This window comes from Littorina saxatilis, linkage group LG6, assembly GCF_037325665.1.
Source record: "Littorina saxatilis isolate snail1 linkage group LG6, US_GU_Lsax_2.0, whole genome shotgun sequence".
Classification (NCBI taxonomy): Eukaryota; Metazoa; Mollusca; class Gastropoda; order Littorinimorpha; family Littorinidae; genus Littorina; species Littorina saxatilis.
In genome coordinates, this window is record NC_090250.1 from 23,743,584 (window position 1) to 23,769,146 (window position 25,563).

Sequence of the window (25,563 nt, forward strand, 5' to 3'; positions counted from 1 at the left end):
GGCCTTATTTTTGAAAATATGCCCATATTTTTGAAAATAAGCCCTTATTTCTAAAATAAGGCCTTATTTTCCATTATTAAGGCCTTAAATCTTTAAGCCCTTAAAAAAATATGGGCATAAAAAATAAGCCCTTATTTGAAAATAAGGCCTTACTAGAAATAAGGCCTTATTTCTGTAAGGCCTTAATAAAAATAAGGGCATAAAAAAATAAGGGCATAAAAAAATATGGGCATAAAAAAATAAGGGCATAAAAAAATAAGGCCTTATTTTTTTGACCAATCATGAAGCTGAATAGAATTCGGCTGCGCCGCACATGCGCAGAGATCTCATAAAAAACATGGCAAATGGGGGGGTTCAGAGATCGTGATGAATTTTTGAGAAGAATTTGTGCTGAAATTGCAAATTGCGAGAGAATTGGGGTTTCCGATGAGGTGTATGTTCGCTCAAGGTAAGCATTGTTTACATGAAATGACTGTTTGATTTATATCAGTGTAACATCTTGATCTTGCTTTAGCTCCGGATGCGCAGTAGCGATGCGCAGAAAAATATGGGCATATTTTTTTAAGGGCTTATTTTTTTATGGGCATATTTTGTTAAGGGCTTATTTTTTACGGTCATAACAGAAATAAGGCCTTATTTCATTATGCCCTTATTTCCTTATGGCTGTAAATATTTAAGGCCTTATTTCTAAAATAAGGCCTTATTTATAGAAATAAGGGCTTATTTTCAAAAATATGGGCATATTTTCAAAAATATGGGCATATTTTTTTAAGGGCTTATTTTTTGGATTTTTGACCCTTTGTGCCAAGGATAAGAAAGAGAGCACGAGAGAGTCTATGGCGAAAGTGATCGGGAATCGATTCCCGGCATGGGCGGTCTATATTTTTTTTATTTTTCTTTTAAATTCTTGTTTAATATTGTTTATTATGAACGTTTTAATGTTTTATTTCACTCTAATAATTTTTTTAATTGTGTAAAATAAATTAAAAAAAAATTATTTTTTTTAAATCCAAGTGACCCAGGTTCGATTCCCGGCATGGGCGGTCTATTTTTTTTTTTTTTTTTTTTTTAATTCTTGTTTACTATAATTGTTTATTATGAACGTTTTAATGTTTTATTTTACTCTAATAATTTTTTTTAAATCCACGTGCACAAGACAAAAACTTTCACACTGGGGGAGCGTACTCGGGTCCAGCGCCAGCGTTTTTATATTTAGTCAAGTTTTGACTAAATATTTTAACATCGAGGGGGAATCGAAACGAGGGTCGTGGTGTATGTGCGTGTGTCTGTGTGTGTGTGTGTGTGTGTGTGTGTGTGTGTGTGTGTGTGTGTGTGTGTGTGTGTAGAGCGATTCAGACTAAACTACTGGACCGATCTTTATGAAATTTGACATGAGAGTTCCTGGGTATGAAATCCCCGAACGTTTTTTTCATTTTTTTGATAAATGTCTTTGATGACGTCATATCCGGCTTTTCGTGAAAGTTGAGGCGGCACTGTCACGCCCTCATTTTTCAACCAAATTGGTTGAAATTTTGGTCAAGTAATCTTCGACAAAGCCCGGACTTCGGTATTGCATTTCAGCTTGGTGGCTTAAAAATAAATTAATGACTTTGGTCATTAAAAATCGGAAAATTGTAAAAAAAAATAAAAATTTATAAAATGATCCAAATTTACGTTTATCTTATTCTCCATCATTTGCTGATTCCAAAAACATATAAATATGTTATATTCGGGTTAAAAACAAGCTCTGAAAATTAAATATATAAAAATTATTATCAAAATTAAATTGTCCAAATCAATTTAAGAACACTTTCATCTTATTCCTTGTCGGTTCCTGATTCCAAAAACATATAGATATGATATGTTTGGATTAAAAACACGCTCAGAAAGTTAAAACAAAGAGAGGTACAGAAAAGCGTGCTATCCTTCTTAGCGCAACTACTACCCCGCTCTTCTTGTCAATTTCACTGCCTTTGCCATGAGCGGTGGACTGACGATGCTACGAGTAAAATGACATTGCTTTCAGTTTCATTCTGTGAGTTCGACAGCTACTTGACTAAATATTGTATTTTCGCCTTACGCGACTTGTTTATTATCCCCGAGTACGCAGTACTAGGGTCCAACAGACTTTAATTGTGTCTGTGTCTGTCTCGACTTAACGGCTTATTGCTGGGAAACTACTGGGCGCAGTTCTTTCAAAAGTTGATACACTAACTTGATAATAGGTCCGATTGATCGTATTAAAACTTCATAATGTTACCTGGGACTTAAATGCCCCAAAAAACACAAAAGCCGCTCTTAACGGTGGGGGTTTTTGCGCGGGAGGCTGGTCGCAAAGCGAACAGCCAGTCACTGAACTAAAGGGGAGACTTGTAGGCGGCTGAGCACGAGAAAAGCATGATTTGCAAGACAGCCGATGGGGATTTGGTCTCGGCAAAGAAACTATTGGTCTCGGTGAAAGAGAGCACGAGAGAGTCTATGGCCAAAGTGATCGGGGATCGATTCCTGGCATGGGCGGTCTATATTTTTTTTTATTTTTTTTTTAAATTCTCGTTTACTATTGTTTATTATGAAAGTTTTAATGTTTTATTTCACTCTAATAATTTTTTTAATTGTGTAAAATATTTTTTTTTTTTTTTTTTTTTTTTTTTTTTTTAATCCAAGTGACCCAGGTTCGATTCCCGGCATGGGCGGTCTATTTTTTTATTTTTATTTTATTTTTAATTCTTGTTTACTATTGTTTATTATGAACGTTTTAATGTTTTATTTTACTCTAATAATTTTTTTAATTGTGTAAAGTAAATAATTTTTTTTTTAAATCCACGTGCACAAGACAAAAACTTTCATACTGGGGGAGCGTACTCGGGTCCAGCGCCAGCGGTTTTTTTTTTATTATATTCACCGACTGACCGTGACTGGAAAACGCCGGTGTAACACGAAATTTTTACTCCACGAAAACTTTACTCCGGAGTAAATATTCCGTACGAAATGTTTACTCCGAGTACACTTTTCGTACAAGAAATGAACTCCCCAAGGCACGAAAAAATTATTCCCTCCACGAAATTTTTACTCCCCATTTTTTTTACTTCCAGTAAAAATCTCGTCGCAAAAATGGGATGCGGGCGAAGGGATAATGCCAATAAGTGATCTCGCGCACACGAATGTCGCGCTACCCTCCTTCCACCCTTTCCACCACCAAGACTAACAGGGGACAAGGGAGTAAAAATGTCGTACACCTGGCATGGGAAGTTAAATTGCTCGTGTTGGGGTGAAGTAATTTATTCGTTATTTATTTGTCAGGGGAGTAACATTTTTGTACGAAATTTTTACTCGGAACTCACCTGTCTTGGGGAGTCATTTTCTCGTGCAATGGGGGAGTGCTTTTTTCGTAAAGGGAGTAACTTTTTCGTACGAAATGTTTACTCCGGAGTAAAAATCTCGTGGGAGTAATTTTCTCGTGTTACACCAGCAAACGGCGTTGGGGCCAAAAACATGTGGCAAGTTCAAAAGTGTTGATGCATAAAATTAACGCTCGTTTACACACTTAGTTCGTAGTAACGCAACATTTTGTACCCAGAAGAAGAGAATGTTGGGTAGGCATGCATAAACAAACATAGCAATAAATAAAAAAGATTTACAAATGTATTTCTGCACACGATCTTCTCCAGTATTTTGAAAAGACGAACACAAACTTAAAACAAGTCGCGTAAGGCGAAAATACAATATTTAGTCAAGTAGCTGTCGAACTCACAGAATGAAACTGAACGCAATGCAACGCAGCAAGACCGTATACTCGTAGTCCACCGCTCACGGCATAGGCAGTGAAATTGACAAGAAGAGCGGGGTAGTAGTTGCGCTAAGAAGGATAGCACGCTTTTCTGTACCTCTCTTTGTTTTAACTTTCTGAGCGTGTTTTTAATCCAAACATATCATATCTATATGTTTTTGGAATCAGGAACCGACAAGGAATAAGATGAAAGTGTTTTTAAATTGATTTCGAAAAAAAAAATTTGATAATAATTTTTATATATTTAATTTTCAGAGCTTGTTTTTAATCCGAATATAACATATTTATATGTTTTTGGAATCCGCAAATGATGGAGAATAAGATAAACGTAAATTTGGATCGTTTTATAAATTTTTATTTTTTTTTACAATTTTCAGATTTTTAATGACCAAAGTCATCAATTAATTTTTAAGCCACCAAGCTGAAATGCAATACCGAAGTCCGGGCTTCGTCGAAGATTACTTGACCAAAATTTGAACCAATTTGGTTGAAAAATGAGGGCGTGACAGTGCCGCCTCAACTTTCACGAAAAGCCGGATATGACGTCATCAAAGACATTTATCAAAAAAATGAAAAAAACGTATGGGGATTTCATACCCAGGAACTCTCATGTCAAATTTCATAAAGATCGGTCCAGTAGTTTAGTCTGAATCGCTCTACACACACACACACACACACACACAGACACACAGACACACAGACACACGCACATACACCACGACCCTCGTTTCGATTCCCCCTCGATGTTAAAATATTTAGTCAAAACTTGACTAAATATAATGAAATGTCGTTCCATAAAATCGCATACCCTCTTACACGAGTCTCTTTCGTCAATTTTGCATAAACATAATAATGTTTTCATACTTCTTAGATGAAATGGCACACAGTTTGGAATCAACCAACATAGTTCTAACAAAAAGAACCTGTCAGTAAAAATCAAAACAAACAAAATTTACATTTGGTTGAGACAAAACCCCAGATGCTTGTAAAAGCCTAGAGAGTAAGTAAAGTTCATTAAATCAAATAATCCTTAGATTAGGGCACCGACAAACTTTACCCACAAGAAAATTACTTGTAATCAAAAGGCCAACATTATCTTAGAGACACATTCACTGACATCGTAAACGATTAAGCAACTATCTGTGTAACTTACCACATACTCGGCGTTCCAAATCGAGAACACTTCCCCCCAGGGAAGGCAAGCAACCTGTTAGGAATAGTTAACAATCAATCATATTAGGGCTAGCTGAAAATTAGTATCATAAGCTAGAACCCTATCGCACACGCACGCACATACGCACGCTCTCACGCACGCACGTACGCATCCACGTGCCCACACACATGCACACATACAGAAACAAACACACACAAACACACACGCACACACACACACACACACACGCACGCACACACACACACAAACAAAAAAAACCACACACACAAACACACCCACACACACACCCACACGCACGCACACACACCCACACACACACACACACACACACACACACACGCACACACGGAAAAAGACGGTAACAAAATCAACTTTTGTTGTAATATTGGGTCAAAGATGTGAAAATAAGACAAATTCTCTCTCTCTCTCTCTCTCTCTCTCTCTCTCTCTCTCTCTCTCTCTCTCTCTCTCTCTCTCTCTCTCTCTCTCTCTCTCTCTCTCTCTCTCTCTGTCTCTCTCTCTCCCTCAAGGGTCAGTGCTTGGGCCGATCTTGTTCTGTCTGGTCTGTATATATATCAATGATCTGCCACTGCACGTTTCTGATAGTAATGTAAGAAGTGATTTTGTTTGCTGACGATTCTTCTCTTCATTCAATTGGAAAGTCTGTTCCAGTAATAGAGTCCTCCCTTCAAACAGCTTTAAACGATTTAAATAACTGGTGTAGTGCCAATACTATGCTTGTCCATCCAATAACAACTAAAAGTATGGTAATTGCAACCAGACAAAAACACCAGATTGCTCCACTCGAACTAAGTCTTACTATTGGTACGCAATCAATTGAACAAGTTCAACAGAATCGCGTTTTAGGGGTCATTATTGATTGTGAATTCAAGTGGCAGGCACAATTACAGCATATTTGCAAGAAAGGAGCCAAGAACGTTTTCCTCCTATCCAAGTATGGGGCGGGGACATAGCTCAGTTGGTAGCGCGCTGGATTTGTATTCAGTTGGCCGCTGTCATCTTGAGTTCGATCCCAGGTTCGGCGGAAATTTATTTCTGAGTCAACTTTGTGTGCAGACTCTCTTCGGTGTCCGAACTCCCCCCCCCCCCCCCCCCCCCCGTGTACACTATATTGGGTGTGCACGTTAAAGATCCCACGATTGACAAAAGGGTCTTTCCTGGCAAAATTGCTTAGGCACAGTTAATAATTGTCTACCCATACCCGTGTGACTTGGAATAATAGGCCGTGAAAGGTAAATATGCGCCGAAATAGCTGCAATCTACTGGCCGTATAAAATTTCATCTCACACGGCATCACTGCAGAGCGCCTAGAACTGTACCCACGGAATATGCGCGATATAAGCCTCATTGATTGATTGAAGTTAAAGTAATTTACGGACAGAAGGACTCTGGAAATGTTCCACCATGCTCATGTAATGCCTCACATCAATTATGTTTCGACGCTCTGGGATGGCAGCAGTGATGTCCACTTGAAAAAGTTAGACTCTCTCTATCGTCGCTCGGCTAAACTCATCGTAAAGGATAATGTTCCAACAGATATGAAATTAAAAATGCTCAACTTTCTTCCACTGGAAAAGCATCTCAAGTTAAACAAAGCCATTTTCGTGCATAAATTGTATTACGGTAAAGTGCCGATTTACATCACATCATTATTTGATAAAGCTACCCACAGATATGGGTCGGTCAACTTGATCCCACCGATTCCACGAATTGACCTTTATAAGACCAGTCTTGCTTTTTCGGGTACATCAGTTTGGAATTCACTTCCATCATCCTTTAAGCACTTAAAGTCATTAAAAAGTTTTAAAAAATGTGTCAAAAACACTTAATGTCTGAGTAGTTTAACGCGTTTTGATTTACCACACTTAGTATTACGCCAAAGATATGCTGTGCATTGTATATTCTAAACATATTGTTGTTGTACCATTGCTAAATGTTCGATTGCTACCAGCTTGTACTTATAATTACTTGCCTAGTATGCGTTTGATTTTATGAATAACCACATATGTATGCTCTTCATGCCTCATCTTCATCATCATCATCATCATCATCATCATCATCATCATCATCATCATCATCATCATCATCATCATCGTCATCTTTATCATCACGTGCTGAATTTTTCTGACCTCCTTTTGTTGGTAAACTTTGTAACTTTTAATTTTTGATTATTTTTTTCAATTTTATCATTGTGTGTCTGTGCGTCCCAAGGACAGATTGCAAGAAAAGGCGTAGCCTTAAATCTTAATCCTTGTTAAATAAAGTTCAATTCAATTCAATTCAATTCAATTCAATTCAATTCAATTCTCTCTCTCTCTCTCTCTCTCTCTCTCTCTCTCTCTCCCTCATCCTCTCTCTCTCTCTCTCTCTCTCTCTCTCTCTCTCCTCTCTCCCTCTCTCTCTCTCTTTCTCTCGCTCTATCCCTCCTGCATCTCGCTCTCTCCCTTTTTCTCTGTCTCTCTCTCTCTTACTGACCTCTGCCGGCAAACCTTTTTGAAGCTCCGTGTACTTGTACTCTTCCCTCATTTTCTCTAATGTCTGCTTCCTGTCTTCTTGGGCCCTGGGATCATCCTTTTGAGGTAGGGATGTATGGTCACTGACGCAGTGGAGGTTGCCACATTTCAGCATGCAGAAAACACCGATGTTGGAAATGGTGTCTTGGTTCTTCACTTCAATCCTTCTCACGTAGCAGTGCGTATCAGGCCCGGAGTGTAACTCGACCTTAGCAATCCTGGCGTCTCCTTCTATAGTGATCAAAAACATGTCCTATGATTATAAATATTGTAATTTTCTTGCTGCGTAAGGCAAGCTTTTTATCTCAAAGGACCATGCATGTAACCATAATTGTTCCTGTTGTTTTATTTTTGATATCAACATAATTTCGAACGTCCTCGTACATTATTTATCAAGGGACTTCACCTATCCAAAATGTCTCAGAACCACCCAGTAGGTACACAGATCGGTTTGGGGAACATTTTAATATGAGTGTTTGGAAAGTTCAATTATTCCACGTTATGCCAAGCAGAAGGTGATTCTCGAAGCTGCGTTCTACTTCTTTTGAGATAAAATTCAAACGAGTTTCGTTAGATGAACGCATGCACCCCTGACAGCATTGGCAAAATAAGAAGACGGAGAATCGGGACTATGACACTTTTTACTGGTCACATCATTTAATTATTTGCAAGTCATCTGATATCATACCAATTGCGCCAAGTTTGTCCTCCGGAACGACGATCTCGTGCGTAGAACCATTTTCCATGAACACTGTAATCTGCTCTGAAGTATTGCCGTATTTATCATGGAGAACCATAAACAACGTTGCTGGGTCTACAAGCGACTTGTATTTGCCAGTGTGAACGTTGATCACAAACTCCTCGTTGGGGTTTGGTCTTTTTTGCTTTGCTGATGATGCCCTTGCTGCAGTTTCAGTACTTGATCGCTTGTTTTTAGGCATCTAATATGGACAGAAATAACAACTTTTGATAGTTATGGCACACTTAACTTCCTATATAACAGACTTGGTTGTTCTGGTTGCCCTGCAATGTCGCGAAAAGTGGGTGGAAATCAGACAAAAAGAACAAGTCGCGTAAGGCGAAATTACTACATTTAGTCAAGCTGTGGAACTCACAGAATGAAACTGAACGTAGTCCGCCGCTAGTGCAAAAGGCAGTGAAAGTGACGAGCCTGTTTGGCGCGGTAGCGATTGCGCTGTGCTTCATGGCACGCTTTACTGTACCTCTCTTCGTTTTAACTTTCTGAGCGTGTTTTTAATCCAAACGTATCATATCTATATGTTTTGGGAATCAGGAACCGACAAGGAATAAGATGAAATTGTTTTTAAAACAATTTCGGAAATTTAATTTTGATCATAATTTTTATATTTTTAATTTTCAGAGCTTGTTTTTAATCCAGATATAACATATGTATATGTTTTTGGAATCAGAAAATGACGAAGAATAAGATGAAATTGTTTTCGGATCGTTTAATAAAAAAATAATTTTAATTACAGGTTTCCGATTTTTAATGACCAAACTCACTCATTAGTTTTTAAGCCACCAAGCTGAAATGCAATACCAAACCCCGGGCTTCGTCGAAGATTGCTTTGCCAAAATTTCAATCAATTTGATTGAAAAATTAGGGTGTGACAGTGCCGCCTCAACTTTTACAAAAAGCCGGATATGACGTCATCAAAGGTATTTATCGAAAAAAAGAAAAAAACGTCCGGGGATATCATACCCAGGAACTCTCATGTCAAATTTCATAAAGATCGGCCCAGTAGTGTAGTCTGAATCGCTCTACACACACACACAGACAGACAGACACACACACACATACACCACGACCCTCGTCTCGATTCCCCCCTCAATGTTAAAACATTTAGTCAAAACTTGACTAAATGTAAAAACCGCAGGTTTGCTTGTGGATGTTTTGTAAGAGTAATACCAACACTTCTGTGAACCAAACGGTTAATGCTTCTCCTTTGCAGTAAAATGACTGCCAGAAAAGGCGAACTTGGCAGCATAAAATAGATGCGAATCAACAAGGATACAAACAACAGCTGCTTTTCTGTGTCTTGTATTATTAGTGCGAAGAAGAAACAACCCCCGATAGCACTGACTCGGAGAATGGGTAATATCACAAGTGAATGAAATTTCTTTCTTTCTTTCTTTCTTTATTTGGTGTTTAACGTCGTTTTGAACCGTTCAAGGTTATATCGCGACAGGGAAAGGGGGGAGATGGGATAGAGCCACTTGTCCCCGAGTACGCAGTAGGAGGGTCCAGCAGACTTTAATTGTGTGTCTGTCTGTGTGTGTATCTGTGTGTGTGTGTGTGTCTGTCTGTCTCGACTTAACAGCTTATTGCTGGGAAACTACTAGGCGCAGTTCTTTCAAAAGTTGATACACTAACTTGATAATAGGTCCGATTGATCGTATTAAAACTTCATAATGTTACCTGGGACCTAAATGCGAAATATTCCACAAAAACGACTCTTAACGGAGGGAGTTTTTCCTGTGGGAGGCTGGTCGCTTTGCGAACAGCCAGTCACTGAACTAAAGGGGAGACTTGGGCGGCTGAGCCGAACACGTCACGCAGTGACGAGAAAAGCATGATTTGCAAGACAGCCGACGGGTGGGGATTTGATCTCGGCAAAGAAACTATTGGTCTCGGTGAAAGAGAGACAGAGAGCACGAGAGAGTCTATGGCCAAAGTGATCCGGGTTCGATTCCCGGCATCGGCGGTCTATTTTTTTTTTTAATTCTTGTTTACTATTATTTATTATGAACGTTTTAATGTTTAATTTTACTCTAATAGTTTTTATATTTAGTCAAGTTTTGACTAAATATTTTAACATCGAGGGGGAATCGAAACGAGGGTCGTGGTGTATGTGCGTGTGTGTGTGCGTGTGTGTGTGTGTCTGTGTGTGTGTGTGTGTGTGTAGAGCGATTCAGACTAAACTACTGGACCGATCTTTATGAAATTTGACATGAGAGTTCCTGGGTATGAAATCCCCGAACGTTTTTTTCATTTTTTTGATAACTGTCTTTGATGACGTCACATCCGGCTTTTCGTGAAAGTTGAGGCGGCACTGTCACGCCCTCATTTTTCAACCAAATTGGTTGAAATTTTGGTCAAGTACTCTTCGACAAAGCCCGGGGTTCGGTATTGCATTTCAGCTTGGTGGCTTAAAAATTAATTAATGACTTTGGTCATTAAAAATCTGAAAATTGTAAAAAAAAATAAAAATTTATAAAACGATCCAAATTTACGTTTATCTTATTCTCCATCAATTGCTGATTCCAAAAACATATAAATATGTTATATTCGGATTAAAAACAAGCTCTGAAAATTAAATATATAAAAATTATTATCAAAATTTTTTTTTCGAAATCAATTTAAAAACACTTTCATCTTATTCCTTGTCGGTTCCTGATTCCAAAAATATATAGATATGATATGTTTGGATTAAAAACACGCTCAGAAAGTTAAAACAAAGAGAGGTACAGAAAAGCGTGCTATCCTTCTCAGCGCAACGAATACCCCGCTCTTCTTGTCAATTCCACGTGCACTGCCTTTGCCACGGGCGGTGGAGTGACGATGCTACGAGTATACGGTCTTGCTGCGTTGCGTTGCGTTCAGTTTCATTCTGTGAGTTCGACAGCTACTTGACTAAATATTGTATTTTCGCCTTACGCGACTTGTTTTAATTGTGTAAAATAAATAAATAATTTTTTTTTTTTTAAATCCAAGTGATCCGGGTTCGATTCCCGGCATTGGCGGTCTAATTTTTTTTTTTTAATTCTTGTTTACTATTGTTTATTATGAACGTTTTAATGTTTTATTTTACTCTAATAATTTTTTTAATTGTGTAAAATAAAATTAAAATTTTTTTAAATCCACGTGCACAAGACAAAAACTTTCATACTGGGGGAGCGAAGCCAGTCTGAAGAGTACTCGGGTCCAGTGCCAGCATTTTTGGCTCACGAAGTGTAGCCTATGCGATGCTAACTTTTGTCTGTCTGTGCGTGCGTGCGTGCGTACGTGCGTATGTATGTGTGTATGAATAGAATAGAATAGAATAGAATAGAATAATGTTTATTGTCATGAACCAGTAAAGTTATTGACACAACAAACAACAAATAATAATAATGCATTATACAATGCTAAAACAATCCGTAACAAATTTGCCAAGACGAACTTGAACTTCGTCTTCTAAAAATAAGTTACTTGGATTTTTGTTAGCATATTTCATATTGATATGTGAAGCATCTTCTTTAAATTCATCCCTTAATTTAACATATTTATTGCATTTATCTAGAAAATGTATTTCATCTTCTATGACATTGCATTCAATACAAAGACGATTTTCTTTAGGGATATTCTGATGTCTTCCACTTTCAATTTTTAGACAATGTGTGCTAGTCCTTAATCTGTATGTATGTATGTATGTATGTATGTACTAGAATGAATACCCGCTTCGCCGGGTAGCCGGCTTCGCCGGGAAGAAGTACTTAGAGCCGTACGCCGGCTTCGCCGGGTCCGAACAATGGACCCGCCAAGCTCGCCAAGCTCGCCAAGCTTAGGTCCCTCCCAGATTCGTGGAATGGGAACAGCACGAAAATGATTCAGTGGCCATAATGCCATTCCTGACCATATCGAGTCCCATCCTTGTCGACGAATGTAACCGTGTTAATCACCTTTGGAGGCGAACTCCACTCAAACAGGACTGAGCAAGTTAGAGCTGAAAGGAAGGCCAGTACATAAAATTACACAAAAGCCGCCAGACCACATCACAAACAGAACTGAACAATGCACAGGTGTTGCTCACATAGAGACACACACACACACACACACACACACACACACACAAAAACACAGAGAAGCCGTATCTATAGAGAGATAGATGACAGTGTATTTTTCGCGTGGCTATAAATTGATTCGACCTTTGCACTTTGACAGTGAGGATAATTTACGGGTCCAATTTACGTTCTGGACACTGCGTTGACCTTCTAAAAATAGTAACAGTAACAGAACGCCGGGAATATCCGAAGACGCTCCACTCACACTATATAGTGCACCATACGAAGGAAGGGAGGTAAACGCTGAAAACCTGGAGAAGATGAGAAGATAAGGAAGAGTTACTTATAATGGTGAAATGAACACAAAAACCAAAATCATTTCAGCGCTGCGCGCTGAGAGCACGTGTTGAAATATCTCATCGATGATATTGTGTCCGGGGTGTAGCTGAATACGGTGTCCAAATTTGAAAAAGATCCACCGAGAACTTTGGCTTTGGTGTGTCGGTATGGGGGCCCGGGTAGCTGAGGTGGAACCAAAATAGCTGAGGTTGAACCAAAATCGGTTCAGCGCTGCGCGCTGAGAGCACGTGTTGAAATATCGACCAGGTTGTGTCGTGTCCCGGGTCTACCTGAATATGCCCACCAAATTTGAAGCAGATCCATCGAGAACTTTGGCCGTGCATGGCGAATACACAAATACACAAATACACAAATACACAGATACACAAACACACAGACACACTGACACAAGTCGTATATATATATATATATAGATGTATGTCTGTGGTAGAAACTTTAACATTTGAAGACGTCATATTACATTGACGTCACATTATGACGTACGAGGGTTAGACGTCACGCGATGGAATTACTGAAAGTCTCGGTGATTGTTATTTTGAGCGGGCCGAGACTATTTGGCAGTCGTGTCCATGTAAGTAGGCTACATGCAGACAGACAGAGCTAGATCTAGTGTCTCGCTTTCTTGCACAGTTTCACCTATGCCCTTTCTGTGTGTGTGTGTGTGTGTGTGTGTGTGTGTGTGTGTGTGTGTGTGTGTGTGTGTGTGTGTGTGTGTACTGTGTGTACTGTGTGTGTGTGTGTGTGACGGAGTGATTGAGTTTGTGTTACTGTTTGTCGATTTCTTACGTGAGCCTTGAAGGCTTCGCCTCTTGTTTATTAATTGTTTCTTGTTCACAAAAGCACTAATCAAAAAATTCGCTCCAGGGGCTTGCAACGTAATATATGACCTTACTGGGAGAATGCAAGTTTCCAGTACAAAGGACTTAACATTTTTTACATACTGCTTGACTAAAATCTTTACAAACAATGACTATAGTCTATGCAAGAAATATAACACTTAACAAGGGTAAAAGGAGAAACAGAATCCGTTAGTCGCCTCTTACGACATGCTGGGGAGCATCGGGTAAATTCTTCCCCCTAACCCGCGGGGGGTGTGAATGAAATACTACAAGTAGATAACACTGTCCATTGGCTCTATCGACGCCCGTATAACCCGTCCATAGATCATCTTAGTATGTCATCGAGAATAGAGGATTTTGGGTAGGGAAATCCTTTCATGCAATGACGTCAGCGCCTTTCGGCGATTGGTCAATGCATTTCGTATCAATAATGTCGGTCACGCTTGAAATTATCGCTACTTGATATTGCTTTCCAAACTTATACGAAGTGATCGGGAGCGTAGGGTCAGTTATGAACTGAACTAGCCCCGAACAGTGAGATATAGAGAACAGTACACAAATACGAACGGAGAGACTCGGAAATTCGAGTCAGTCTCAAGAACTCAAGTGTAATATTTGAAGTTAAAATCTCCCTTGCTTACAGTGCGACAGAATAGCTCAGTTGGTACTAGTGCGCTAGTACTTACTGTTGTGCTACCGGGTTCGATCCCCTTCGAGGGCAATTTAATTTTTATTTTTTTCTGAGCTCGCAATTCTTGTATTTTATTCATTTTATTCATTCCAAACGTTTTGAATGATGCAATGAATCAAAATAATCAAACAGTTGCGTGATTATTAAGTACTTCCAGCGGGACAATTTCCCCAGAATTTTCGATTATATTTTTTTTTTAGTAACCTCGGCTTTGGTGAAAATTGAATGCCCTATAGGTAATACCGCGACTACATGTAATGATGAGAACAAGAAAACGTACAAATCACAGATACGAACGGGGCAACCGACTCGCCGACAAATGCTCGTCCGATAACCCGGGCGCGAATTAGCGATTCCTAAACGCCCCACTGAACGACTGACGTCACAGCCGCTTCGGCCTTTTCCGGAGGAACACCGCGTGCCACTTCGATCGCGTTGCACTTGCCGCAGTCAATCGGCGATGCCACCTTGATTATCAGTTAATAAAGTTATTATTCAGGCAATATGAAAGAAAGTAGATTTTTCTTTTGTTACACTTACACATAGTTTTATGAAGATCAATTTCAGACTCGGCAAAAGAATGGTTGTATCATGAGCGACTGTCAAGTTGTACTAATGTTTACGCTTTGCGCTGCGGTTTAATATGTGTGCTTGTTATTGGCTAATACTGTGAGCCCACGCCGTTTAGTTTGCAGACTGTGCACATGTGAGCTTTGTGTAATCGCGTTTTCATCATAACATACCACCGTGCTAAACCGCTTTGGGGGAAATGGTTTAAAAAATTTTTAAAAAAATAAAAAAATAAACGGAATGCATCAGGGTTGAAAAGATTGAAGGGTGGAGTTAAGGACACAAAATAGATGACAAAAATAAAGCAAACAAAAAAACAAAAACAAAATCTAACCAGGAAGGGAGTCGAACCCGAGTCAACTGACCTTCAAGCTGGAGCACAAACCACTAGGCTACAACAGCAACTGACACAGAGGGCTACAAAAGTGAAGGCATTTCAGGGTTACTCCGTCGTATGTGGCGTTTCTCGCGCATGAAGGTTCTGTTACCAACTCTACGGCTAAGAAAGGTTGCATTTGAAGTTAAATGTCCACTAAAATATCAAAGGGAACACCATTTCTGAACAACACAACGGTTTGCGCTCGCCTCTCGCAGTCGTTCAGGTGAAACCAAATCGGCTTGCCTGATACAGCAGATATTTCAACACTTCCACGTCACACTGAAACACTGAGCTACAGTTTAGTAACGTGATATGTTTTCAATTGTTCGTTCACTTATATTGCTTTCAGATTTAACACACCAAGATGAATGAAACAGTGGCACGGTTTTCGTTGCGAAAATGTGCAATGGCAGTGCTACGCGACCGAAGTGTGTATTATGAACACGCGGTGTTCCTCCCGAAAAGGCCGAAGCGACATGTGACGTCAGTCGTTCAGTGGGGCGTTTAGGAATCGCAACCCGGGCACGTGGAAGGTATGGTTGCAGTTCAAGTATTAGTTTTTACACGTTTAGGTCGAGAGCCGCCGTGGCGTGGTGGTATTACGTTTGCTTGCAGATCTGAGGATCTCGAGTTCGAGTCCCATAATTGGTAAGTGGACGGTAAAACATTTTTCAACTTTTTTTTCTTTTATTAACTCTATATACTGGTATTCTTTTCTTTTTGATTTATTCCAAAGGTTTTGAGTCGTGCAGGGATGTTGCTACAAATTCATACCTATAGGACAAATGTCCTGAGTTCTTCAGCATCAATAGGACATTTGACCGCTTTCAGAAAGTGTAATAGGACATTATGAATTTGCGCCAAACAGCTTATAACACATTCCATGGAATTGTTCCAAAGTCATGCGCCCACACACACACGCACACACACACACCCACGCGCGCGCGCTGTAGAACACACACATAATATAGTAAATACATCAACACAGTGTGCGTATAATGTTGTATTTGTTTAGTTTCAAAGAAACCACAAAAAAGAAACCAACATGAACAACTTCAGAGCTCGTACTTTGATTAAATACTGCATGATTTGGATAAAAGTTGACAAACAAAATGATCGGTTTGATCTAATGCTGATCTTTTGCAGGCTTTAGTTTTTTTCAGCGGCATAATTCAGTGCTTCGTCTCGTATCGAAAACAAAAGCAGACTACAAATTTAGTCAGTTGGAGTTGTCTCCCGTACTCCTGTAGCATGCACTGATCTAAAAAGAATCCACTATTTTTAGATCAGTGCGCTGCACCGAGACGGGTATACCCAAACGGTTCGGGAATTCCCGACAAAAGAAAAGATCCGCACGCAGCACTGACAACTTCAGTGTCAGCTGAACACGAGAGCGTTCGGTCTTTTAGAAGATTTGTATCTTGAAATGAAAATTCCTCCGAAAGCGGCGTATGGCTGCCTAAATGGCGGCGTAAAAACGGTCATGCACGTAAAAGCCGTGGGAGTTTCAGCCCATGAACGAAAAAAAAAAAATGAAAATTAACGAATATCGCACTGTCCGAAGGAATGGAGTACATGTCGGACAATGACCACGCTCAGGCTAAAACGATAGGACATCTGACCGACATGCGGCAATGTGAATCGGACATTTGGGGATTTTCATCGTTATATGTCCGATGTCCGACGCCTAACGACATCCCTGGTCGTGTATTGAAATTCGAATATACTGCGTAAGTGCCATTGAACAGCTTTCCCACAATCCCGTATTCTTTTTTTAGTACGGGATATCAGTCCCGAAGGAAAGGTCAAAGGGCATATGCATCATCGCGTGTCGACTGCTGGTAATAGTAGTAAAGTACTTCTAGTATGATAGACTTCTGGTAATATCGAATAAACATATATTAAGATATGCATATTTACAAACATTGCTATACACATTGTGTTCCTGTACGGATCCACCAAATGCTTGCCCCACCAACTTCCGAAAGGAAACAAGATAAGTAGCAACACAAGGCATGCATGACATTTAGGTGGTCAGGACATCCCCCGTTCCCAATTTAGTAATATATAAATTGAGACAGACAAACAATGTAAAAATAAAAACATTTTTTAAAAGACACTGAGAGCACTTTTATCATGATTTATATATGAAAGCAGCTGCCTCACACCCTCACAGAGGCACGCATTTTTTCTCAGATGCTTTGCAGGAATATAATCATTGACAACCAGCTGGAATATATATATATACAAACAAGATTCCTTTCTTGCTGGTCATAGAAGAGTATACTGTTTCCTTCTCTCCAAATCCTACCCAACTCCACCCTACCCCGCTCTCCACTCCCCTCCTATTCCACAGCAACTGAAGGCTGAGACAAACAAGAACCAGACACTGATTACCAGGATTCAAGTCAAGACGTGGGCCTAAACCTCAATGGAGAACGTCTTTGAAAACAGATGAAAGGTTTTACAAAACATGTAATCACAGAAGTGTACACGCCCATGCTTGCTGACTAAAGGTTCCACTAGCTGTTAAGGCATACGAATATGCTTACTGCACATTCTTCCGACGTGAAATGTTTGGTTCTAACGCACGTCCTGAGCATGAAAACTTGACGCCACAAGGAAGTGAGTTATTCGTTGGCTCGCTGGCGGTGTGTAGGCGTGTAAATCTCATTTCTCCTCTTTTCACTAGAGGTAGGAATTTAAATAATTGCGAAGACAATGTGTACCCCACTTTAATGGTACACTACTCCTGCTACAACAACTACTACTACTACTACAACTACTACTACTAGTACTACTACTACTACTGCTGCTGCTGCTGCTGCTATTACTACTACTACAACTACTACTACTACTGACTACTGCGACTACGACTGCTACGACTGCTACTACTACTACTACTGACTACTACGACTACTCACTTTGTATTGGTGGCATTCAGCTTTCCTTGGGTCAGCAGTTGACCCGGCAAAATGTGTTCAAATTTCACGGGGCTGAATGTGTAACTACACTTCCAATATTCTATCAGCAATTTTTTACCTAAAAAAAACAGGTCTCCTGTGCGGCTGTGGCTTCAGTGACTTGGCAATCCGCTTTTATACCGCATCTCTCAGAGATTAACTTTTCATCCCAATGCGATTTTCTGTGAAATCCTGTCCACTTATGGTAGTGATTTTAGAAGCAACTCGATACCTGCTCAGTCTCTGGATGTCACTTTATTTGGCCGGCAACGTTCTTCGTCCAATCAGAAGGCTCAGTTCTGAACAGTTTCTGCATACCAGCCCCGAAATATTATATTTTGCTTGTTCTCCTTTTTTAAATTTTTTTATTAAGAACACAACCGTATACATTCTTACCCGAATTCTTGTAACTTTGTGCGTGTTCATCAAGTCGCGAAGCCCATGTAAACATTACACAATTTAAATGATATCCTGTTTACCACAATAAACTTGGCCCTGTATATTTGGTTACGGCGACCTGACAGGGACAAGGTGAAGTCAAAGCATAACCACCAAGCCATATCATGTTATACGATGACTGGTTTTGTAGTATACAGTGAACATGTCAAACCGCTCGATGTGCGCAGCAACAGTTATTACAAGTTACGTTATATCTCCATTTTCGCCAGCTGCTTGTGATTACTTTTAGCTGTAGTAACACTGACTTTATAATTGATTATTTCAAAATGAGAAATCACATTCCCTTGATATACTCAATCCGCTGCAAAATGTCCCAAACACTTGGTTTTGCAATTGCGCAGCGCATTATTGCATCACCCATGTCCATTTTTTTGTTTAAGAGGCATTTCGCCATTACCCTTGTCTTCCTATTTTCCCAAACCCTGTACACTACTCATCTTTGCTTCAAATTGGAGTCAATTTTTTTCTGACCTTTGCTTTTATAATTCCCCAATTTGAAATTGTCATAAAATACTTTGAACTAGTTTTAATGAACCTTTTTCTCACCAAAGGGAGATAATTGTCATCTACCACGAGTGAGGGAATACAATTCTAAATTCAGTATGTAAAACTGATTCTTCTTTATATAATCTGATGTATCATTTCTCAACATCATGCCGTTTAACATTTCCTAACGTTAGCATCAGTAATATTTCGTCTTACTGTGTACAGAGTATTATGGAGACAGAAAACAGGCCTTAGAAAAACACCTATAGCTCACACACAAATTCATTCACGGGGCTGGGCGGGGAGGTTGAGGGGGGATGGGGTGATGGTATAAGGGCAATGTCACAAGCTTATCTTTGGCGTCAATGCAACCCACTACTTTTCACCGACATTATAATTGTATACGTGAAGACAGTTCACGCAAATCAGATAATAAAAGAAGTAGGTCTATCCGTTTGAGAGACTTCTTAGAACCCGCCGACATCCATTCTCGCCTGAATGCACACGCTTGGCGTACACAAGATATAATGCGAGGTAAGCTATCAACGAAACAGAAACATTAATTTTGCCTAAAACTAGCCTTGACCGTGGATGGACGTAACCGAATAGTCTTATTGCGGATGCATTTTGAATCGGGCACACTTTAAACGGTTTCACTCCATTTTTTGTTATTGACTTTGAAACTTGAAAACAGAAAAACAAACACAAAGCCGTAAATAGTCGTAAACAGAGTTGGGACCACGTGACATCAGCTATACCTTGTATGGCCCTCGTGAAGGCTCGGAAAGAGTTTCCAGGGCTCTCAGACGGTGTTTCCGCTACTGTTTCTTGAAATCCGAGAACAGGCTGAACTACCATGGGGAGATGTCAAAAAAATAGGATGGATGCGATAACAGCAGTGCTCCCTTTGGTGCCAAGAAATCTGTTGTCGCAAAGGCATGTCGTTCTTCAATGGTATTGGGGAATCAGAAGGCTTGGGAAGTATGGCAAGCATTTGAAGACGTCACTCAAACTTTCTTCAGGTTGTCTGCTCCTCTTTGTAAGCTGAGTACCACTGACAGGGCAGCACAAGAGCTTTTTGGTGTACATTTGTAGGACAAAACCAGCAACGTACTGGGTGTAAACAGTGCTAGACGGTACCTCTTCAGTAAAAAGAGCTGCCAAATTGACCATAATCCCCTTACAAGTGAGGTGCTGCTGCAGGACATGAGATTGAGAAGAGCCATCTACCTATTAGACTTCCAAACTCTGTGGGCTGGCAGTTCAAGGCTGGAAAGTGGGAGTCATTCTGGACGAGCTTTCAAGAGGTATCCAGCGTGTGCCGAGAACTCATGAGGTGTGCCTGCAAGAAGAGCTGTACAACAAAACGCTGCAAATGCTGCTAAGAAGGACTGCAGAGCACAGCTCTCTGCAAATGTGCTTGCATGCCTGTGAAAACTGTCAGCATCTAAACTGTGCAAAAATATTATTGCACCCATTTTCATACCCCAACTCAAACTTTTATTCCTGTGTCATTTTATTCAAACTTAACTGTCTATGCCATTAAAGGCTCGCATCTTCGCTATCTGGCACATTTTTTTTTAACATCATCATTTACGCCGTCAAAATAAGGATACCCTTGACGTGACAAAGAGATGTGACAAAAACTTCGGGTACCTTTTAAAAAGCCGGCGACAATTCCTGAGGCACAACTGGGTCACTGTTGTATACGAAGAGAAAGTCAACTTGATTATCCATCCAGAACAGGTTGTTTTATTTCGCCATCTTGCATATTTCTAGTGTTGTGCCATTGTACCTACTGATGTATGTGTCGATCTCACGGATGAGATGTTTATGTGTCAAATTTGAGGGATACCCAAGTCAACTAAAATCCATGTATTTTAGCAATGACCAAGTGGGTTGCGTTGAAACTTTCAGGAATGTGTGTCTACGCACGAGGCGTAGTTCAACCGTTTGAGTACACTTTCAAATCTTCACGAAATAATATTTTAAAAACTGCCACAGGTTTGTTGACTTACATCCCACATATTTTTGACTTCGCATGTATATATGACAGATGGTTGTTTCAAGTACTGCCAAAGTTTCTTTTGAGTATAGACACTTGCCGGAATGTGCTAGTTGTGTAAACACATGAGAACAAACAACGTTTTCGAAATACAGCGATTATGAATTTTAGTCGACTTTTGAGTTGATACATTACATTTTTATCAGTTTTATTTTGGGGGTACCCTTATTTGGGCGGCGGTCAAATAACCCATGTAAAGGCCACCTTTTATCTTAAAAGTGTTCCAGTTAGCCAAGTTGAGTGCCCTCAATAGCATACATTGAATATAACAGCACAGGAATGAATGTTTTCGTTTTGGTATGAAAATTGGTGCAATATATTTTTGCACAGTTTAGGTAATCCACAAATTCTTCAACCCTGCCACCCACACCGTCCAATCATTCTCTGCACCAACAATACATGTATTGTTTTGTTTAAAAATGTGTTTGTGTTAGTTTCTATTGCAAGAGAATGTCTTGTAGCATCAAAAATGCCTATATACCCTTTTATTGGCGGCCATTTTGAAAATTGTAAAAAAAACTACTGATTTCTTAATTTTTTCACGGTGGCTCTGTATCAGGTTTTGTTAAGCAAAAGCAAATGTCCATTTACGCCAAATTTGCTGTTAATCACATGAAGTGAAATATGCCTAACATACCCAACCGTTTACACTGGCGGCCATTTTGAAAAATTGTTTAAAAACTACCCATTTTTTATTTTTCGCGATGGCTCTGTATCAGGTTTTGTTAAGCACATAAAACTCTTCATATTTGCTTAATTTGGTGTTTGTTGCATGATTTGAATGATTTTGCAACATAGGAGCCCCACTACTAAATGTAACCTTACTTTGTGTTCTGACGGAAAAGCCGGTCTCATAAATAAACATTTCATGCCAGCGAATCTGTGGGTAAAAGGATGGAATTAACCTTACGCATACTTCTGGTTAGATGTGTGTGTGTTTACTTTTTTTCCTTTTTTTCTTTTTCCTTCTCTTTTTCTTTTCTTCTTCTAAATTTGGATGATATTATGGGTTAAACTGACTGACTGTTTTCGCATATTGTGTAACGACTTGCCTGTCTGCCATGTTCTTATTTCTGATTGCAAGTTTGTTTTGAAGACACCAACCATAAGCCGTAGGCTGGTTGTTGTTTTCACGTTATGACAATGTAAATCTCATGAACATGTAAATCACGAATAACATGTTTAGACCAACATAACGAATGCTCGACCCCCCCCCCCCCCCCCACCCACTCCCATCGATTTGCATATGAAATCACAACGCCGTTATAAATGAAATTCCTTGTGCAATGTTGCAACTTTGCCTTCGAGATTAACATGATGAAGAAGTCATCAGTCATCATCTTTCGAAATGAGGACTGATTTATGTTGTTTCTGCGACGAAATCATCCCACGAAAGGACCCGACCAAACACTGAATATTTTGGACTTCAAGCGATAGCGCACCAGTTCATACAATTTGACACGCAAAGGCCCCCGTGTTAAAAAAAACAAGGGCACTTTAAACATGTCCGCCATGCTAAGTTATGCTAAGTGTGCACAAAACCCTATCCTTCTTCCTTGACGCCCCCTCGCATGTAAATGCAAGGTAACCTCTCAATACTTTTGTTCTGGGAATGACAGGCACAGCAGATAGGATTAGCTCCATTTCATGCTTGCCCTTCCCTGTGACCTAATGATGGTGCGGGTGGGATTTTTTTACTTCTTCGAATTGTCTTTCTTTTTCTGTTTCTATCATCCTTTGCACCCAATCACAATAAATCCTGGCTACATAATGTACGAATTCAGCAATTTAAAGAAGAGAACGTTTGTTCACAAACACTTATTCTGTACTAGCAGTCTGACCCGGCTTTGCCCGGGTGTTGGCAAAGCCCTCAAAGAAAAACTCCAAATCAAACATTTGGGGGAAATGAGAATGACAGGAAATGCTGGCTGGTATGATAAGAGTTACCTCCCTTCCATGGGTAACAAAGCATGACTTACCTCCCTTGCACTATTATAGTCTGTATTCATTAATGAGGAGGGTCATTATCGGAGGAAGGAAACAATGAATTAAGAAACTAAAACCCAGGTGCACATCTGCGGATCCTAGGGAGTGTGCATGCACACTATCTTGTTCCTGCCTCTTGCCATCTCTGAGGTATGGCGATCACAGACAGACAGACACACACACACACACACACACACACACACACAGACAGACACTCTCTTTTATTTATATGTATAGATCGATGTATAGATGACAGTGTTCGCGTAAGTCATCATGTGTGTGTGAGTGTGTGTGTGTGTGTTTATGTGTGTGTGTGCGTGTGGTGTGGTGTGTGTGTGTGTGTGTGTGTGTGTGAATGTGTGTGTGTGTGTATGTATGTGTGTTTATGTGTGTGTGTGCGTGTGGTGTGTGTGTGTGTGTGTGTGCGTGTGTGTGTGTGTGTGTGTGTGTGTCGGTCTCTTTGCATTTCTGACTGTAAATCTGTCGACTGTGTGTGGCTGTATGCGAGTGTGTCTTTCTTTGGGACTGCGACATATGTCTCGAGACTATTTTGACGACCTTTGTTTTATTTTATTATTAAAGCGATTCATTTTTCCAGAATGTAAATGTTGCGAAGACAACTGAAATTCATACTGATTATTCCGTGCCTGTTTTGTTTGCATGAAGATCCTTTACGTGTAGCTATTGGTGCTTCTAAAAGGGTAGCAGGCTAATTGCCCCCTGGACAACTGCCTCCCGACAACTGACCTCCGGACAATTGCCACCTAGGACAATTGCCCCCCCCCCCCCTCCCCCCGTATAACCGCCCCCTTCTCTTTTGGACAATGTTCATGCACAAAGGCAGAGAAATGAGTATGCACACAGACACATCTTAACATACCTGAGAGGGATTGACTTAAACCTACAATTTTAAGCACAGAGTAGCCTTACGCATTGCAGCTCCTTTCCTGTTATATTGACTATGACTGACTATGTATGTGTGTGTGTGTGTGTGTATGTGTGTGTGTGTGTGTGTGTGTGTGTGTGTGTGTGTGTGTGTGTGTGTGTGTGTGTGTGTGTGTGTGTGTGTGTTGACTGAAATTTTTAATGAGTATACAACTTTAAGTTTAGGAAAAATCAACTTACTACAATACGCATGAAGCACTAGCTCCTGAATGTATAAATAGGCAACAAATATCGTGCACGCATGTGGCAATTAGTTCACGCACGGATGTATTCAAATCAAAACTAAATATGTTGATCCTGTATTACTTTTACTCTGTGTATATGTGTGTGATTGCACGCATATGTGCGTTTGTTTTAGTGTGTATGCGCGCGCGCCCGTGTGTGTGTGAGTGTGTGTGTGTGTGTGTGTGTGTGTGTGTGTGTGTGTGTGTGTGTGTGTGTGTGTGTGTGTGTGAAAACCAGGGAGCACCACTAAGCATCACTCAGATACAGAGTAATATAAATATCAAACTTACCGGCGAATACCGCAAAATAACATCAAACAACAACAACAACAACAACAACAACAACAACAAACAAAAACTTTTAAAAAACAATTCATAACTAAAAAAAAACCACAAACAAAATAATGGGGGGCAATTGTCCTTGGGGACAATTGTCACGGGGGGGGGGGGGGGGGGGGGGGGGATTGTCCTAGGGGGGCAATTGTCCAGGGGGCAGTTGTCGGGGGGCAGTTGTCCGGGGAGCTGTTGTCCGGGGAGCTGTTGTCCGGGGAGCTGTTGTCCTGGGGGCAATTAGCCTAGAACACCTAAAAGATTCAATGCACACAAAATGCAACGCAAGAACAGTCCTAGTTGATGGTACAGATAGGCTACAGAACAAAACAATGAATACAGTACATTCCGCAATAAGCATATTCCGTCATAAGCAATCGTAGACGATGGAAGAAAAGGGGGCATTGTTCCCCAAAGAATATGAAAGAAGAAATAGATATAGCTAAAAAAAAAAAAAAAATTCAAAGTAGGTGGACATTCCTCAGAGTCTAGCCAGTATCGCATCCGCGAGATAACATTCCTGCGAAATTTTTTTATTTTTTTTATTTAAGGTTTAAAATTATTTCTAAGAAGAGAACGACACACACATTCTAACCTGAGTTCTTGTAACCGCACGTAAATGATCAACGTAAAAGAACAAAGCGTGTACGTAATAATGATATTGTAATTCGCATCCTATATCTCATGATCATACCAAGCCCTGTGTGGGTGTTTTCGGCTACCAAATACCAGACAGACCCAGGTGAATGCAGGGGACATGACCTCCAAGGGAGCTAAGCAAGGGCAAAGGAGCGTCACAGTGTCATTGGGGACGTTGCCCGCGAACTACCTGATCCAAAGGGTAGGCAGAGGTTCGTGACAGTTTATCCTAGAAATGGTCATGAACTGACTTTTTGATTGCAGTAAGCAGCAAATCCAGTGTGTGTGTCTGTGTGTGTGTGTGTGTGTGTGAGTGCGTGTGTGCCTGTGTGTGTGTGTGTGCGCGT

General features: G+C 40.1%; 2 protein-coding genes across 2 annotated transcripts in view; both read right to left on the bottom strand.

Annotated features, from left to right (window-relative positions):
• The window catches only part of LOC138967962 (arachidonate 12-lipoxygenase, 12R-type-like), a 69,409-nt gene extending 60,973 nt beyond the window's left edge, over positions 1-8,436 (bottom strand). The window contains exons 1-2 of the mRNA XM_070340522.1: positions 8,184-8,436; positions 7,458-7,726 (exon numbers count right to left, since the gene is read on the bottom strand). Of these exons, the coding sequence (XP_070196623.1) occupies positions 7,458-7,726; positions 8,184-8,436 (522 nt within the window). The remainder of the gene's footprint in view (positions 1-7,457; positions 7,727-8,183) is intronic.
• The window catches only part of LOC138968792 (allene oxide synthase-lipoxygenase protein-like), a 141,112-nt gene extending 122,697 nt beyond the window's left edge, over positions 1-18,415 (bottom strand). The window contains exon 1 of the mRNA XM_070341436.1: positions 18,044-18,415. The gene's annotated coding sequence lies outside the window, so the exon portion shown is untranslated. The remainder of the gene's footprint in view (positions 1-18,043) is intronic.
• Between the last annotated feature and the right edge of the window lie 7,148 nt (positions 18,416-25,563).